This window comes from Melospiza melodia, unplaced genomic scaffold (assembly GCF_035770615.1).
Source record: "Melospiza melodia melodia isolate bMelMel2 unplaced genomic scaffold, bMelMel2.pri scaffold_18, whole genome shotgun sequence".
NCBI classification, from domain to species: domain Eukaryota; kingdom Metazoa; phylum Chordata; class Aves; order Passeriformes; family Passerellidae; genus Melospiza; species Melospiza melodia.
The window spans coordinates 12,336,827-12,351,782 of NW_026948525.1; the positions used below are offsets into that span (position 1 = coordinate 12,336,827).

The 14,956-nt window shown below is 53.2% G+C and overlaps 1 protein-coding gene across 1 annotated transcript in view; it reads left to right on the forward strand.

Annotated features, from left to right (window-relative positions):
- Positions 1-12,585, forward strand: part of LOC134433444 (zinc finger protein 271-like) — a gene marked incomplete at both ends in the record, with an annotated part of 174,067 nt that extends 161,482 nt beyond the window's left edge. Inside the window, one exon of the mRNA XM_063182293.1 lies at positions 12,462-12,585. Within this exon, the coding sequence (XP_063038363.1) occupies positions 12,462-12,585 (124 nt within the window). The remainder of the gene's footprint in view (positions 1-12,461) is intronic.
- Positions 12,586-14,956: the final 2,371 nt, after the last annotated feature.

Below are 14,956 nucleotides of genomic sequence, written 5' to 3' on the forward strand. Positions count from 1 at the left end.
AATAGCTCAAACAATTCCTGATTTGCAAAGCTGTCAGTGATGAATGGAGAAGGGAAGTCAGGCTGCTTTTGGTGTTGAGGAAATGCTGAAACCAGCCTGACTCATTTCATCTCCTCCTGTCCTGGCTGATCTCCCCTCCTTCCCCTTCCACCCATTGGCTTTTGTCTCCCACCAGACCCCGTTGAAGAGCCTGACTCTGTGTTTTCCATCCCCTCCTCGCTGGCACTGCCAGGCTGGCATGAGGAGCCCCTCAGCCTTCCCTGGCTGGACAAGCCCAGCTCCCTCAGCCTCTGCTCACAGCCCAAGGGCTCCAGCCCCACCTTGGAGGCCCTTCCCAGACCCTGCTCCAGCTGCCAGACATCTTTCCTGCCCTGGCCAACCCAACCCAGGCCACAGTGACCTGGATAATCCCTGTCCTTGATGTCCTGGTCACACAGCCCTGGCCCCTTGTCCCCATATCAGGCTCTGGGGTGGATCCTGTGGAACATCCTTTGGTGAAGGCTGTGGCTCCAGGTGGGCCGGGGGGGATCCTGGGGGACAGGGACCCTGCTGGGCATGAATAGGATTGGACTTGTTGGGAGAAACTGTGAGGGGGAGCTGGGGCAGAGTGACCAACCCAGTGACCTGACACAGCCCTGTTGGGATGTCACACAGCACCTCTGGGATGTCACAGCCCGTTCTCCAATGCCCCACAGATTGTCTGTGATGGAACAGCCTATCTGTGATGTCACAGCTGGCTGTGTAATGTCACAGAGGCAGTCTATGATGTCCTAGCCCACTCTGTGTCCTCCTGTAACCAGATGATAAATTGTCTCCGCTAGGTGAACTCACACCTGGAGCTTGTTCTCCACAACCCCAGGCCTATGGAAGCCACACAATGCCCATTGTGTGAGAAGGGGAACTGGAAGTTCAGCAGCCTCAGTGTCCTGCCAGCTCAGCCAGGTCCACAGGAACATTGGGGTCCACGACCACCAGGGACCACCAGGGAGACCCCCAGGGTCTGGAAGAACACATGGATAAAGGGGAGGGGAAATATGTTATTGATTTTGGGGAAATTATTATCATATGTATGTCTAGTCAGGGACAATCAATGAATATGTGTGCAAAATACGGAATAGAAACAGAAACTTTCCTGTGCTCAGCATGCACGGCTTTGGGAGGAGCCATCCCCTGTGCATCCAGCTGAATAAAGAATGCTGCTTCTTAATGCTACATTGGTGTTAAGGAGTTTTCTGTTTTACTAAAGTTTTGGTAACACTCCCACTGGCAAGGAAAGCTCTGTCTGCTGCTGTTCACAAACAGAGAAGGGCTGGTGGCAGATGTGGGGCTCAGAGGTTGCCTGGGGCACAGTGAGCATGAAATAATCAAGTGTTCAATGTTCTGTGAAAGAAGGAGGGGCAGCAACAAAACTTCTGCACTGGAATTAGGAAGGGCAGACTTTGATCTATTTAGGATGCTGATATGTGGAGTACTAAATCTGGTACTGATCTTTTTAGGGGACACAGGCCTTAAAACCAAGGAATCCAGGAAGGATGGACACATTTCAAGAAAGTAATCTTAAGGGGGAAGGAGCAGCCTGTCCCAGTGTGGCAAAAGATGAGCTAGTGAAGAAAATAACTGGCCTGGCAGGGCATGGAGTTTTTGTAGGAACTCAGGGAAAAAGAGCGAGCAACTCAGGAAGTGTTTAAGGATATTGTTAAGTTATGCAGGAAGAAAAGTTGAGAGGTGAAAGCTCAATTAGAACTTAACCTGGTGATTTCTGTAAGAAGAATAAAAAATGTTTTTATAAAAAATTTATAGCAATAGGAGGGAGCAGGATAACCAAAACCCTTTATTGATTGCAGTTGAGAACAGAGTAACTGAAGATAAGTAAAAGACTAAGCTACTTAATATCTTGTGTCAATTTTCAATATTAGGACAGGCTGTCCTCAGGACAAGTGTTCTCCTGAGCTGGTAGATGGGCACAGGCAGCAGAACAGCCCCTGTAATCCAGGAGGAAGAAGCTGGGGACCTGCTGAGCCACTCAGATACTCACAGGTGTGTGGGATCAGATGGTATCCATCCCAGGGGGATGAGGGAGCTGTGGATGAGGTCCCCAAGCTGCTCTCCATCATTTACCATCAGTCCTGGCTCAGCAGGGAGGTCCCAGAGGACTGGAGGTGCCAGTGTGAGCCCATCCCCAAGAAGGGCTGGAAGGAGGAGCTGGGGAACTCCAGGCCTGTCAGCCTGCCCTGGGTGCCCCCCAAGGTTATGGAACAGATCACCCTGAGTGCCATCACAGGGTGCCCACAGGATGGCCGAGGGATCAGAGCCAGCCAGCATGAATTTAGGGGTGGCAGGTCCTGCCTGACCAAACTTATCTCCTTTTATGATCAGGTGACCCACCTGTGGATGCAGGAAATGCTGTGGATGTTGTGTGCCTGGACTTCAAAGCCTTTAAAACCATGAGCCACAGCATTCCCTGGAAAAACTGCAGCCCATGGCTTGGACATGTTCACCCCTCCCAGGGTAAAGAGCTGACTGGAGGCTGGGCCCAGAGAGTGGTGGGGATGGTGCTGCACCCAGCCGGTGTCCAGGCTCTGGTGGTGTCCCTCAGGGATCTGTGTTGGGCCCAGTCCTGTTTAATATCTTCACTGATGATCTGGGTGAGGGGATCGAGTCCACCATTCACAAATTGCAGATGGCACCAAGCTGGGTGTGAGTGTGGATCTGCTGGAGGGCAGGTAAAGACGACACAGCCTTAAGCTGCACGAGGGGAGGGTTAGGCTGGACAATAGGAAGAAGTTCTTCACAGAAAGGGTGAGTGGGCATTGGAATGGCTGGCCAAGGGGGAGGTGGCAGAGTCACTGTCCCTCTGCAGTGGCACTTAGTGCCATGATCTGGGTGACAAGGCAGTATTAGGCCAATGGTTAGACTTGATGATCCCAAAGGTCTTTTCCAGCCTATTTGATTCTGGCATTCTGTGCACTCTGGGGCCATTGTGACACTGCAGAGCCTCGTGGAACTGAGAGGACCATGGTGACACAGTGCAGCCCCATAGAACGAGGGGTCCATTGTGGTGCTCTGGAGCCAAATAGAACCAGGGAGTGCGCCATGACACTCTGGGTCCTCGTGGAACCACAGAGGCCATTGTGACATTGCAGGGCCTTGTCTAACCAAGGGGTTTCACCATTTTGGCACTGCAAAACCAAGGATACCTTTGGGAGACTCCAGGGCCCAGTGGAATCAAGGGGCTGTTCTGACACTGCGGGGCCTCATGGAACCAAGAGGACATTGTGACAGTGCAGGATCCTGTGTAACCAAGGGGCCACGGTGACATGATGGGGCCTCCAGGAATCTGGAAGAACGTTGTGACACTGTGTGGCCTCATGGAAACAAAGACTCCATTGTGACACTGAGGGGACTCGTGGAGCCACAGAGACCTTGGTGACAGTGTGGGACCTCATGTAACCATGGGGCCATTGTGACACTCTGGGGCCTCATGGAACCAAGGGCCCACTGTGGAACTGCAGCACCAATGAGAACATTGTGACACTGTGAAGCCCCATGGAACCAAGGAGTCCATTGTCAAATATTGGGGCCCTATGGAACCCAAGAGACCAGTGTGACAGTGCAGGGCCTAATGGAACAAGGAGGCCATTGTGACAATGAGAGGCCTCATGGAACCAAGGACATCTTTGCAGATGACAAGGTGGGTGTGAGTGTTGATTCAGTGGGAGCATAGGAGGGCTCTGCACAGGGACCTGGACAGGTGGATCTTGGGGGTGAATCCAACAAGGTGAGGTTTAACAAGACCAAGTGCCGGGTCGTGCACCAGGGCCACATTAACCCCTGCAGTGATACAGGCTGGGGACAGAGTGGCTGGACAGCAGCCAGGCAGAAAGGTACCTGCAGGGAGTGATGGACAGCAGGCTGGGCATGAGGCAGCAGTGTGCCCAGCTGGCCAAGAAGGCCAAAGGCTGCTGGCCTGGATCAGGAATGGTGTGGCCAGCAGGAGCAGAGCTGCTGTGCCAGCACTGATCTTGCCCCAGCTCTGCACACAGACATTGCTGCTTCAGCTCCAGAGAAGGGAACACAAGGGCATCTCTGGAAAAAAACTTGGCTGGGAGATCCTTTATTTCCTTTAAAGCCAAAAGAGTGTGGCCCCTCATTGACACAGTCTCTGGCCACAGGGAAGTTGGAGAGAAACAAAATGAGAAAAGGCAAAAACAATGACATTCCTTTGTGGACAATATAAAAAACTAATACAAAGGAAAAAAAGAACAAACCACAACCAAAGCAACAAGAAGTATGAAAGATGTCTTTTAGTAGAAGTGATTGGCAGGAACTGGCCAGTAGTTTAATGTCCCTGAAAGCATCCAGTGATCAGTCTCCACACTGCAGCCTTGAGCTCCTGGTTTCTCAGGCTGTAGATGAGGGGGTTCAGGACTGGAGGCACCACCGAGTACAGAACTGTCACTGCCAGATCCAGGGATGGGGAGGAGATGGAGGGGGGCTTCAGGTAGGCAAAAAACCCAGTGCTGATGAACAGGGTGACCACAGCCAGGTGAGGGAGGCATGTGGAAAAAGCTTTGTGCCGTCCCTGCTCAGAGGGTATCCTCAGCACAGCCCTGAAGATCTGCACATAGGAGAAAACAATGAACACAAAAGAGCCAAAAGCTAAACAGGCACTAACTGCAATGAGCCCAAATTTCCTGAGATAGGATTTGTAGCAGGAAAGCTTCAGGATCTGTGGGATTTCACAGAAGAACTGGCCCAGGACATTGCCATGGCACAGGGGCAGGGAAAATGTATTGGCTGTGTGCAGCAGAGCATGGAGAAAGGCACTGGCCCAGGCAGCTGCTGCCATGTGGGCACAAGCTCTGTTGCCCAGGAGGGTCCCATAGTGCAGGGGTTTGCAGATGGACACATAGCGGTCGTAGCACATGATGGTCAGGAGGAAAAGCTCTGCTGAAATGAAGAACATAAAGAAAAACACCTGTGCAGCACACCCTGTGTAGGAGATGTTCCTGGTGTCCCAGAGGGAATTGTGCATGGCTTTGGGGACAGTGGTGCAGATGGAGCCCAGGTCGCTGAGGGCCAGGTTGAGCAGGAAGAAGAACATGGGCGTGTGCAGGTGGTGGCCGCAGGCTACGGCGCTGATGATGAGGCCGTTGCCCAGGAGGGCAGCCAGGGAGATGCCCAGCAAGAGGCAGAAGTGCAGGAGCTGCAGCTGCCGCGTGTCTGCCAATGCCAGCAGGAGGAAGTGCCTGATGGAGCTGCTGTTGGACATTTGCTGTCTCCAGACATTGGAACCTTTTCAAGAAGTAATTACGGTGATAATTGAGGGGAGATTTCTCACAGAAAAGGCAAAGCCCTTTCTCATAGATCCTTTCCTGCCACTAAACAACTACCCCTGTCTATGTCTCAGAGATCTTCCTTCAACTCTGTTGCTGGAGCCCTGATTGCTGCTGGCCAATGTTGTGTGAGGAGCTGGACCTTGGTCTGCAGGACACCTGGGAGTCAGCCCTGACCCCCAGTCAGTGCAGGGGCACATTAAGGGCAGAGGCCAGTCCTGGTTTTGGGATTTGTATAAAGAATGTTGAGTCAAGGCAGAGGAGCTGCCTGCATGAAGGGATGGGGATTGCAGGAGGTAGAACAAGAGATTCTGCTGCATCTAGGGAGAACAGAGAGTCCAGGGAGTCAGGCGGATTGTCTGAGGCTTAGTGCAGACTGAGGGGAGCTGCTCTGTCCCTCTCTCTTGTTCCAGCTGCCCTGCACTTGCACCTTTCTGAAATCCACTCCTGCGTTAGCCTGGGCAGCCAGGAGACACTGCTGAGAGCAGAGGGATCCCTGGCACACAAAGTGGCTCCTGCCTTTCCCGGAGTCAGGACAGTGGGCTCATTGCCAGCCTCCCAGGCTGCCCTGCCCAGAGCTCTCCGAGCACAGGGAGCTGGGACACCCCATTGCTGTGCTCAGCCTGCACAGGAGGAGCCCAAGGGCTGGGCCTGGCCCTGCAGCTGGAACTACCATTGCAGAGAGCCCCTCAGCAATGCCAGCAGCACCTGGGCAAGGCAAGGAGACAGAGAGAGAGCCGGGCCCAAGGAAAAGCCTTTCCCTGGCCAGCCCCTGCCAGGCAGCAGCAGGGCGGGACAGTGGCCCTCAGGCCCTGGTCAGCAGGGAATGGGCACATGGCCGCAGAGATGCCCTTCATCTCTGGGGCTGCTCTGCCGGCCCAGGAGGGACTGAGGGCCCCGAGCCCCCGGGCTGAGGGCTGTGCTGGCTGCGAGGGGACACAAGAGCTGTGCTGCTCAGGGCAGTGTGTGCCCTGCAGGGCAGGCCCAGCATGTGCCACATCTGGCCTGCAGCAGGGCTTCCCTCAGCACTGCTTCCCTCCCTCCCCGCCCACGGCTCTGCTCCTGTGGCCCCGGGCTCCTTCCCTGCCAGAGCTATCAGAGCCCAGCCCCTGGGCCAGCCCTGCCCTGCAGCTGCTGGGCCCTGCAGGGATTAAAGAACAGCTCCCCCAGCCTGGGCACCATGGAAAGCTGACCCTGCATGGATCTGGAGGCTGGGCAGGTGCAGACACTTGCTGAGGTGCCAAGGAATCCTCAGGGTGATGATTTAAGAGTCCCAGCCCCTGCTCTGCCATGAACAGCCGAGTTTCCATTGCCCCCAAGCTGAGCCAGGGAAAAGTGGAAGCACAGATTCAGGAAAGCAGAGACCTAGGTAGGAAACTCCTGCCCTGAATGAGTTCATGACAGGTCCTCTCAGAAATGAGCAGGGCATGAGCTGGAGCTCTGGGCAGCCTTGGCTGCAGCCCCAGCTTCACCGCCTGCAGCCGTCCCTGGCAGCAGGAGCCATCCTGCCCTGTCCCTCTGACGGTGCCCAGGGCAGCACTGCTCTGCAGGACATCCGCCTTCTCCTCCTCCTCCTCCTCCTCCTTCTCCTCCTCCTCCTCCTCCTCCTCCTCCTGTGCCACAGAGAAACTCAAAGAGTCCTCCTGACACATCCCCCAGGCTGTGGGGTGTGCTGGCTTCAGGACATCCCTCCAGGAGCACAGGGGACATTGCCCTGCACCCACACACTCACCATGCACAGGGCTGTGAAGATCTTTCCCCAAGTGAAGTCTCAGCTCAATGTCTACCCAATCCTGACTGCCTTCAGCCTGTCTCTGCCTGGCTCCTGTCCCCTCAAGTGCCTGCAGGCAGAGCCCTCAGCCCTGCTGGGCTGGGAGAGGAGCTGGCCCTGGGAAGAGCTGTTCCTTTAAAGCTCAGCAGCACAGACACAGCACAAGGACTTCAATGAGCCTCTTGGGGCTTGGGTGTTGTTTACATCAGACTCAGTCCCTGAGAGAGCGTTCAAAAAACTTCTCAAGAACTCAAAATTAAATGAAACACTGAACTTAAAAAAAAGTTTTAATGGATTCTGTGGAGAGACATGACTGAGAAAGTGTCCTCCACTTAGAGCAGGACACTGGAGGCAGTGATGACAGCTGGGGACAAACAAGGCAAAGGTGTCTCTGGTGCTGAGAACACCTGGATGTGTTTGAGGAATGCAAAGGGCCCAGGCCTGAGCCCCAGCCCCTGGCCAGGCAGATGCTGTCCCTCCCTCCTTGCTCAGGGCTCTTCCCGGGATAGGCACTGGCATGTGGGGATGTGCAATGCCAAGGGCAGGAGCATGGGGCAGCCCCTGCCAGACTGCTGAGCAGGAACAAGGAGGCAATGAGGCCCCAGCCCTGCAAGGGTCACTTGTCTCCTGCTCCTGCCTCAGGCCCAGGCCCAGCAGCCATGGCCAAAGTGCTGCCCAAGTTGGCTCTGGCAGGGCTGTCTTGCAGCTGCTGCCCATCCCTGTGCCCTGTGCAGCCCAGGCTGTCCCACGGTGTCCCTGCCCTGCACCTCTGTCCCTGCAGGCTGTTGGCATCCCCCATCTGCCCCAGCTGGCTGAGCCCTTCCTTTGCTGACAGCTCTGCCTCCTGCCTGCCCACACAAAGCCTGGGGCTCACCCAGGCTCCTTCTGGGGGATGTGTTGCACCACAGCCCTGCCCTGCAAGGGAAATTCTCATCTCCTCATTTCCAGTCTTGGTCTCCCCTTCTGCATTTGTGGTATAATTTCTCTATCTGGCTGTTTCCCATTATGGAGAAAAAGCTCAACTGTTTCATAATCCACCCTTCCAGCCCTTCCAGGCCACTGCTGTTCTATCCTCAGTCTCTTCACAGGTGAGCCCTGGTACATCAGCCTTCATACATGAGTTATGTTCTTGAGGCCTGCAAATCCCAGCCTGGGAGATATTTCCGCACACTCCAAGATGTTTTCAGATGAAAACATTCTGCTCATAGTCTTAGAATATCACCAGAGGCCAAGACCAGGCAGAGCTGTCTATCCGGCCAGCTTTTGTCTGGGAGCAATCCTGGGATAGATGGAATTTTGGCAACCAAATTCCAATTTTTGCCATGGCCACTGGGCAAGGCCAGTTCTTTTTCCATAGGAAGGCAGGCACAGAGCCCTGGTGCTTCCAAGGAAGATGAGATGTGACCACCAGAAGCCCAGGCCAGGCAGATCTGGCAGGTTTTTCTTCTGCAAATACCCTTGCATACAGGAAATTTTTAGTGGGGAATACCAATTTTGTCCATGGGGTTCTGAAAAGAGAGACAGTTCTTTCCATAGGAAGGAAAGCATGGAGTCCCAGTGTTTCATGGGCAGATGAGAGGCAGCCCTTGACATTCCAAGATCTGCCAGACCCTGGCCCCTGGGAGGCCAAATCAGGCAGAGTTGTTCCATGTTCCCCTGGTTCTATGAGGCCCCACAATGTCCCAGTGGCTCCGTTGCTTCCATCAGGGCCTGAGGTGTCACAATGGCCCCGTGGTTACATGAGGCCCTGAAGGGTCCTAATGGTCTCCATGGTTCCATGAGGCCCCACAGAGCCATGGTGGTCTCTTGGTTCCATGAAGCCCCACGGTGTCACCATGGTATCCCAAAGTGTCACAATGGTCTCCATGGTTCCACCAGGTCCTCACAGTGTCACCATGGTCTCCATAAGAAGGAAACAACCAAGCCCCAGTGTTCCAGGGGCAGATGAGGGGAAGCCACCAGAGGCCAAGGGCAGCCAGATTAGATGATGCTGGCAGATTTTGTCAGGGAGCAATCTCTGGATATAGGGAATTTTAGAGGTGGAATACCAGTTTTGGCCTGGAGAAGAAGGACGGTTCTTTCCCATAGGAAGCAAAGCACGGAACACTGGTGTTTCAGGGCCAGATGAAAGGCGGCCATCAGAGGCCAAGGCCAGCCAGAGCTCTCTGTCCTGGCAGCTTCGGTCTGAAAGCAGCCCTTGAATATAGGGAATTTTGCAGGCGGAATCCCAATTTTGGCCATTTCTGCACATATCTATGATATCTAGGATGGTTTTTTCCACAGGAAGGAAAGCACAGAGCCCAAGTGTTTCAGGGGCAGAAGCAGAGAGAGAAGGCTCCTGAGAGGCCAACTCAGCCAGACCTTTCTCTCCTGGCACCTTTCATCTGGGGGAAATCCTTCGATATAGGGAATTTTGAAGGTGGAATCTCAGATTTGGCCATGGGCACCAGGATAGGAAGAAGAGTTCTTTTCATTAAGATGGAAAGTACCGAGCCCCAGTGTTTCAAAGGCAGATGAGAGACAGCTCTTCAGAAACCAAGGCCAGCCAGACCTGTCTCTCCTGGCACCTTTTGTGAGGGAGAAATCCTTGGATATAGGGAATTCTGGAGGTGGATTCCCAACTTTGGTCATGGGTGCCTGGATGTGAAAGGTGCTTTTTTCCCATAAGAAAGAAAAGCACATTGATCCTGTTGCGTTCTCAAGGCGTGGCGACCTGGTTCTTAGTGCGGCACGGTGGCCCTAACCCCAGGGTCACTCAGTCCATATGCTCCTGACACCAACATGGTGGACAGCAAATGGCATTTATTGAGGGGTCACAAGGGTTTTTATAGCTTGGGCAGTCAGTGTCAATTCCTTCTGCCCACGTCTGGCTGGGTGTGGCCAGGTGCGGAGCAAAGGTCTGACTGCAGGGGGGGGATGTCCTGACTGACCGTACAGCCCGATTTCTTCCGCACGCAGATCTCTAACTCTCCACATTTCCCCCCTCCCTCATGATTAGTAAAAATCGTATAAAGTTATAAAATGTAGAGGTTACAAAATTTCATGGGTTAGTAAAATTAATATAAAATTGTAAGCGTGTCAGTAACTGGCACGCCTTAAAGTAATTGTCGGCGCTCGACAAACATAATATTAACCGTTTCTAAATGCTTTTTAACGAATAGCACCAGTTTGTTTAATATGCAAGGCCCGAAGATTAGGGTTAGTAAGATTATAGCGAGTGGGCCAATTAGGGTAGAAATCAGGGTGGTGAGCCATGGGGACCGGTTGAACCATGACTCGAGCCAGCCCTGTTGAGCTTCTCTGTCCATTTTTCTTAGGTTTAGCCAGTTTCTCAGTTCGGCCACGGAGTCTCTCACGACTCTGGTGTGGTTCGCATAAAAGCAGCATTCCTCTTTCAAGGTGGCACACAGGCCTCCTTGCTGCATGAACAAAAGGCCCAGTCCATGGCGATGGTCTGGCTATTACTTTGAAAGCAACACGAATGGCTTCTCGGGCAGCACGGGTTGTTGTCATAACCTCAGGGGCCCGCAGGCCCTCAGCTTCCGCCTGGGGGGTGATCATAGTGGGATCTGTGCCCATTAGCCTCTGTATGCTGGAGTTGTGCAGTGGATGGTCTGCCCCTGTTACTAAGGCTAGCTGCTTTACACAATTGTCCTCCCATTCCTGTTTAAAAACGATCATCCCCGCCCCATCGAAAATCATCCTGCAAGTCTGTTTGATATCAACAGGAAAGCATATAATTGCCTCCAAAAACGCTGTCAATGAGTGTGGAAACCATGGCAGAATTAATCCCCCTGTCTACAACCGCTTTAACAATTGCCTGCACGTCTTTCGGGTTTCCTGGGGACTAGGTTCTTTGATTTCTGTCTGCCCGCTTCCCCAAGGACCGGGAACACCAGTGTGGCAGACGGAACCCACTCCACGCAAGCCATTTTTATTTTCTGCCTGTCTGTAAGCAGGGTTTGATCTTTCTCTGATATCCCCTTAACCCACGCAGGAGCGCTGTAGCTAGTGATCTTGTATGCCGCTGCTCCCTTTTTGTTACAGCCCAAGTCGGTGTCGGAATCCTCCGACCAACTTTCGAGCCCATCTCAGCTTGAGTCAGAGTCCAAGCCAGAAGTTGACTGGCCGGAAATTTCCGGGCTGCTCAGCCGTTTTCTCGGGCTCCGACCCCGCCCCTTCTTGTAGGGGTTGGGCCGTTCCCTCCTGCTGGGCTCCCCCTGCCTCCTGCTGGGGGAGGTCCTTGCCCTATAAGGACCTAATTTAAATTGAGCGCTTTGATTGATCTTAGGCTCCTTCTCGGGGGCCGCCCCTCCTCCCCGCTCACCCACGCTTGCGCTGTTCAGCGAGTCTTCTGCATTTCTGCCCCCCGTGTCATCATTCCAGCCCTGGTCACTTGCTCCAGCGCCATTATCAAATGCATATGGCGGGGGTGCGTTTTTATCAACCGCTTCGGGGTCCGATACTATAGCAGCATTCCATGCCTCCTCTGCTAGCCCCTGCCAAAATGGCCACGCGTATTCCTCCCCCTCCGATGGTGAGTCCGGTCGCTGAGGGGGTTCTGGTGTTCGCGCCTCCGTGCACCCGACCGGGTCAAAGTCCTCCGCTGTTTGCGTCGCTGCCCCTACCCCCAACTGCGGCGTGGCTAATAAACAAGTTCGCACGGCTTTCCAAGTTTCTTGCTCTTGCTGAGCTTTTTGCAGAGCCTGGATAACTCTGCCCCATGATTTGAGGGCTTTCCCTGAGCCTGAGGACATGGTTTCCTCGACAAAACCTTCGTGCAAATATCCCAAATCTCCGGATGGAGAATTTCTACTGGGCTTTCTATAGCCCCAAGCTTAATCAGTCTCGGCACTACGAGACATAAATCCTTAAGCTTACACTCGATACCCCACTGCATGTGGATCTGACTTATGACCTTCGTGATAGCATCCATGCTCCTCGCTGGTCTGGGGGCGTCCCCCCCACTGCATGAGGCCAGCTGTACAGCCACCGGTCCCTCGTCCAGGCAATCCCTGAATCCTGGGCGACGATCGTGTCCCGGGTTTAAGGCACCAGATGTTGCCTTCTCAAGGCGTGGCAACCTGGTTCTTAGTCCGGCACGGTGGCCCAAACCCCAGGGTCACTCGGTCCATAAGCTCCTGACACCAACGTGGTGGACAGCAAATGGTGTTTATTGAGGGCTCACAAGGGTTTTTGTAGCTTTGGCAGTCAGTGTCATTTCCTTCTGCTCACGTCTGGCTGGGTGCGGCCAGGTACGGAGCAAAGGTCTGACTGCAGGGTGGGGGGGGGGGGGGTCCTGACTGACCCTACAGCCCGATTTCTTCCGCACGCAGATCCCTAACTCTCCACAGCATCCACACTGGAAAGAGGCCCTACGAGTGTCCCCAGTGTGGGAAGAGGTTTCACACAAGCTCCAATCTCCTCCAGCACCAGCGGATTCACACAGACAAGAGGCCCTTCCAATGCCCCGACTGCGGGAAGGGATTCAGAGACAACTCCACCCTCGTCACCCACTGGCACATCCACACTGGGCAGAGGCCCTACGAGTGTCCCCAGTGTGGGAAGAGCTTCACCCACAGCTCTCACTTGACCAAACACCAACAGAGGCACTGGTAAGGGAAGCCCTGGAAATGCTCCAATTTCAGGAAGAGCTTCATGTACCACTCCAGCTTCATCCCCCATGGAAGGATCCACGTTGGGCAGAGCCCTGCTGACCCACATTCAGTGATCTGTGCTGGGAGGACACCTGGCTGGTTATCCTTCTGGTTTGGCCCCAATTTCCTCTTGATTTTTCTTTATCACTTCAAAACACCTGGAATAGGAATAAAAAGAAAGAAATTTATCAAAGATGTCTAAAGTTCCATCAGTTAACAGATACTTGAGCAGCAATTTATCGTTTTGGGACATATTCTGGAAGATTTGTGGTCCTTGGGGGACTTCAGGAAGTGTTCTCCCTATCTTTGCACTCCAAAAGTCAAGATGGATTGATCTGTCACCTCAAAATGATTCAGTCCCACTGAAAACACCTCAATCTTACCCTCAAGGGGCTCAATCCCATTATAAATTGCCTTGTTCCCACCTCAAAAAAACTCAGTCCCATGCTAAAATTACTCAATTCCACAGCCTCCAGGCTGAGATGGGATTGGATACAGACTGGGAGAAGTGGCATCCAAATTTGAGGGTGTGGGATCGGGATTGTGGGGGACTGGGTGTGTGGGATGTATTTTGATAGTAAATAAAATTTTCAAAACTATTAGTTTCTGTCCCAATTATTTTCCATCAGTTCCAGTTCTGTTTTTCAGAGTGTCACCTTCTCAGCTGATTGTGTTTGTGTCCTCCTTTCTCTCCTGCCTTTCTCTGCCTGCTCTGTTTCAATCTCAGGGTCTCCCTTGAGCCAGGGCAGCTCCCACCAAACACCCTGCCCTGATTTAATTCCCAATCCATGAGCTTCAACAGCCATGGGTGAAGTTATGAAGGCTGGCTGTGAAATGTCACTGTAAGATCTTGCTCCACTTGGCCTTTGGCTCCTTCTTAAGAGCTTTGCCTTCAGAGGCAGGAACATCTTTTCCTGGCTGGGAACTGGAATTCCAGCCCCTGGGAGTGTGTGCCATGGATCCCAGAGGGGCATTCCTGAGGCTCCAAGGGTGCTGCTCCTGCCGTGCCTCCCAAGGAGCTGTGCAGGGCCAGGGGACAAAGTCCAGCAGCTCTCTTGCTTCTGCAGTGCCACAAGGGCCCCTGGTTCCATGAGTTTCTGTACTGTCAACAGCAGTTCCTTGGTTCCCATGATGCCCTGCTGTGTCACTATAGATATTTGGTGTCATGAAGTTCTTCAGTGTCACAATGGCCTCCCTCACTCCATGAGCTTCCGCAGTGTCACAATGGCTTCCTTGGATGGGCAGTGTCACCATGTAGCCCTGCTGGGTCACCATGGACTCTTTGGTTCCATGAAGTTCTGGGAGGTGTGTCCATGGTCTTCTTGGATCCACAGTGTCACAATGGACCACTGGATCCACGTGGCCCTGCTGTGTCACCATGGCCCCTTAGTTCCATGGCAACCCAGTGTCACAATTGGCTCCTTGCTTCCATGTCACTTCCTCAGTGTCAAAATGGCCCCTTCATTCCATGAGGAACACAAAAGTTTCGTAGAAACATTGAGCAAATCTGCTGAACACACCTGAGAACATTTGTTTGCATTCAAGAGAGAGGTTAAAGGTGAGGATGGCACCAGCAGCTTCCATCTGCAACAGAGATCCAGGGAAAGGACAGGGACAGAGAATTCAGCTGCAAGACTCAGAGAATTCTGCTTCCAGAGATCATTTCTGCTCACACTGTCCCTTGGATAAAGGTGACACCATTCCAGGCAGCCTGGACTGAGCAGGTGGTTCCTGAGTGGAGTTTGTTGTTTAGGAAACCTTTTCAGGCTTTTCCATGCTTTCCTTCCCAACAGGAAAACTTCTCCTGGGCCTGTGTGCAGGCAGAGCTCTGAGGAGAGCAGGTGGGACATGGTGCAATGGGCTGGACATGGAGCTGCAGAGGTCAGGGCACAAGGTTCTGCTGCAGGGCACAGGGATGTCTGTGCCAGGGGGGCCATGTCAGACATGGTGAGGCTGGGGGTGAGGAGCAGCTTGTCCAAACAGGGTCAGCCCTCAAGGGGCTCATTCTTCTCTGGGCCCAGACCTCCTAAGGAGACATTCAGCATTAGGATCACTTGGGGAATACTTCTATCAGCTCTTCCCTGATCTGGAAAATAAAAAATACTCACTTGATTAAAGAAAAAAAGTATGAGGTGCATTTTGAAATCTTTCTCCTTAACAGAGCTCCAAACTGACTCCAATCAGCTCCCAAA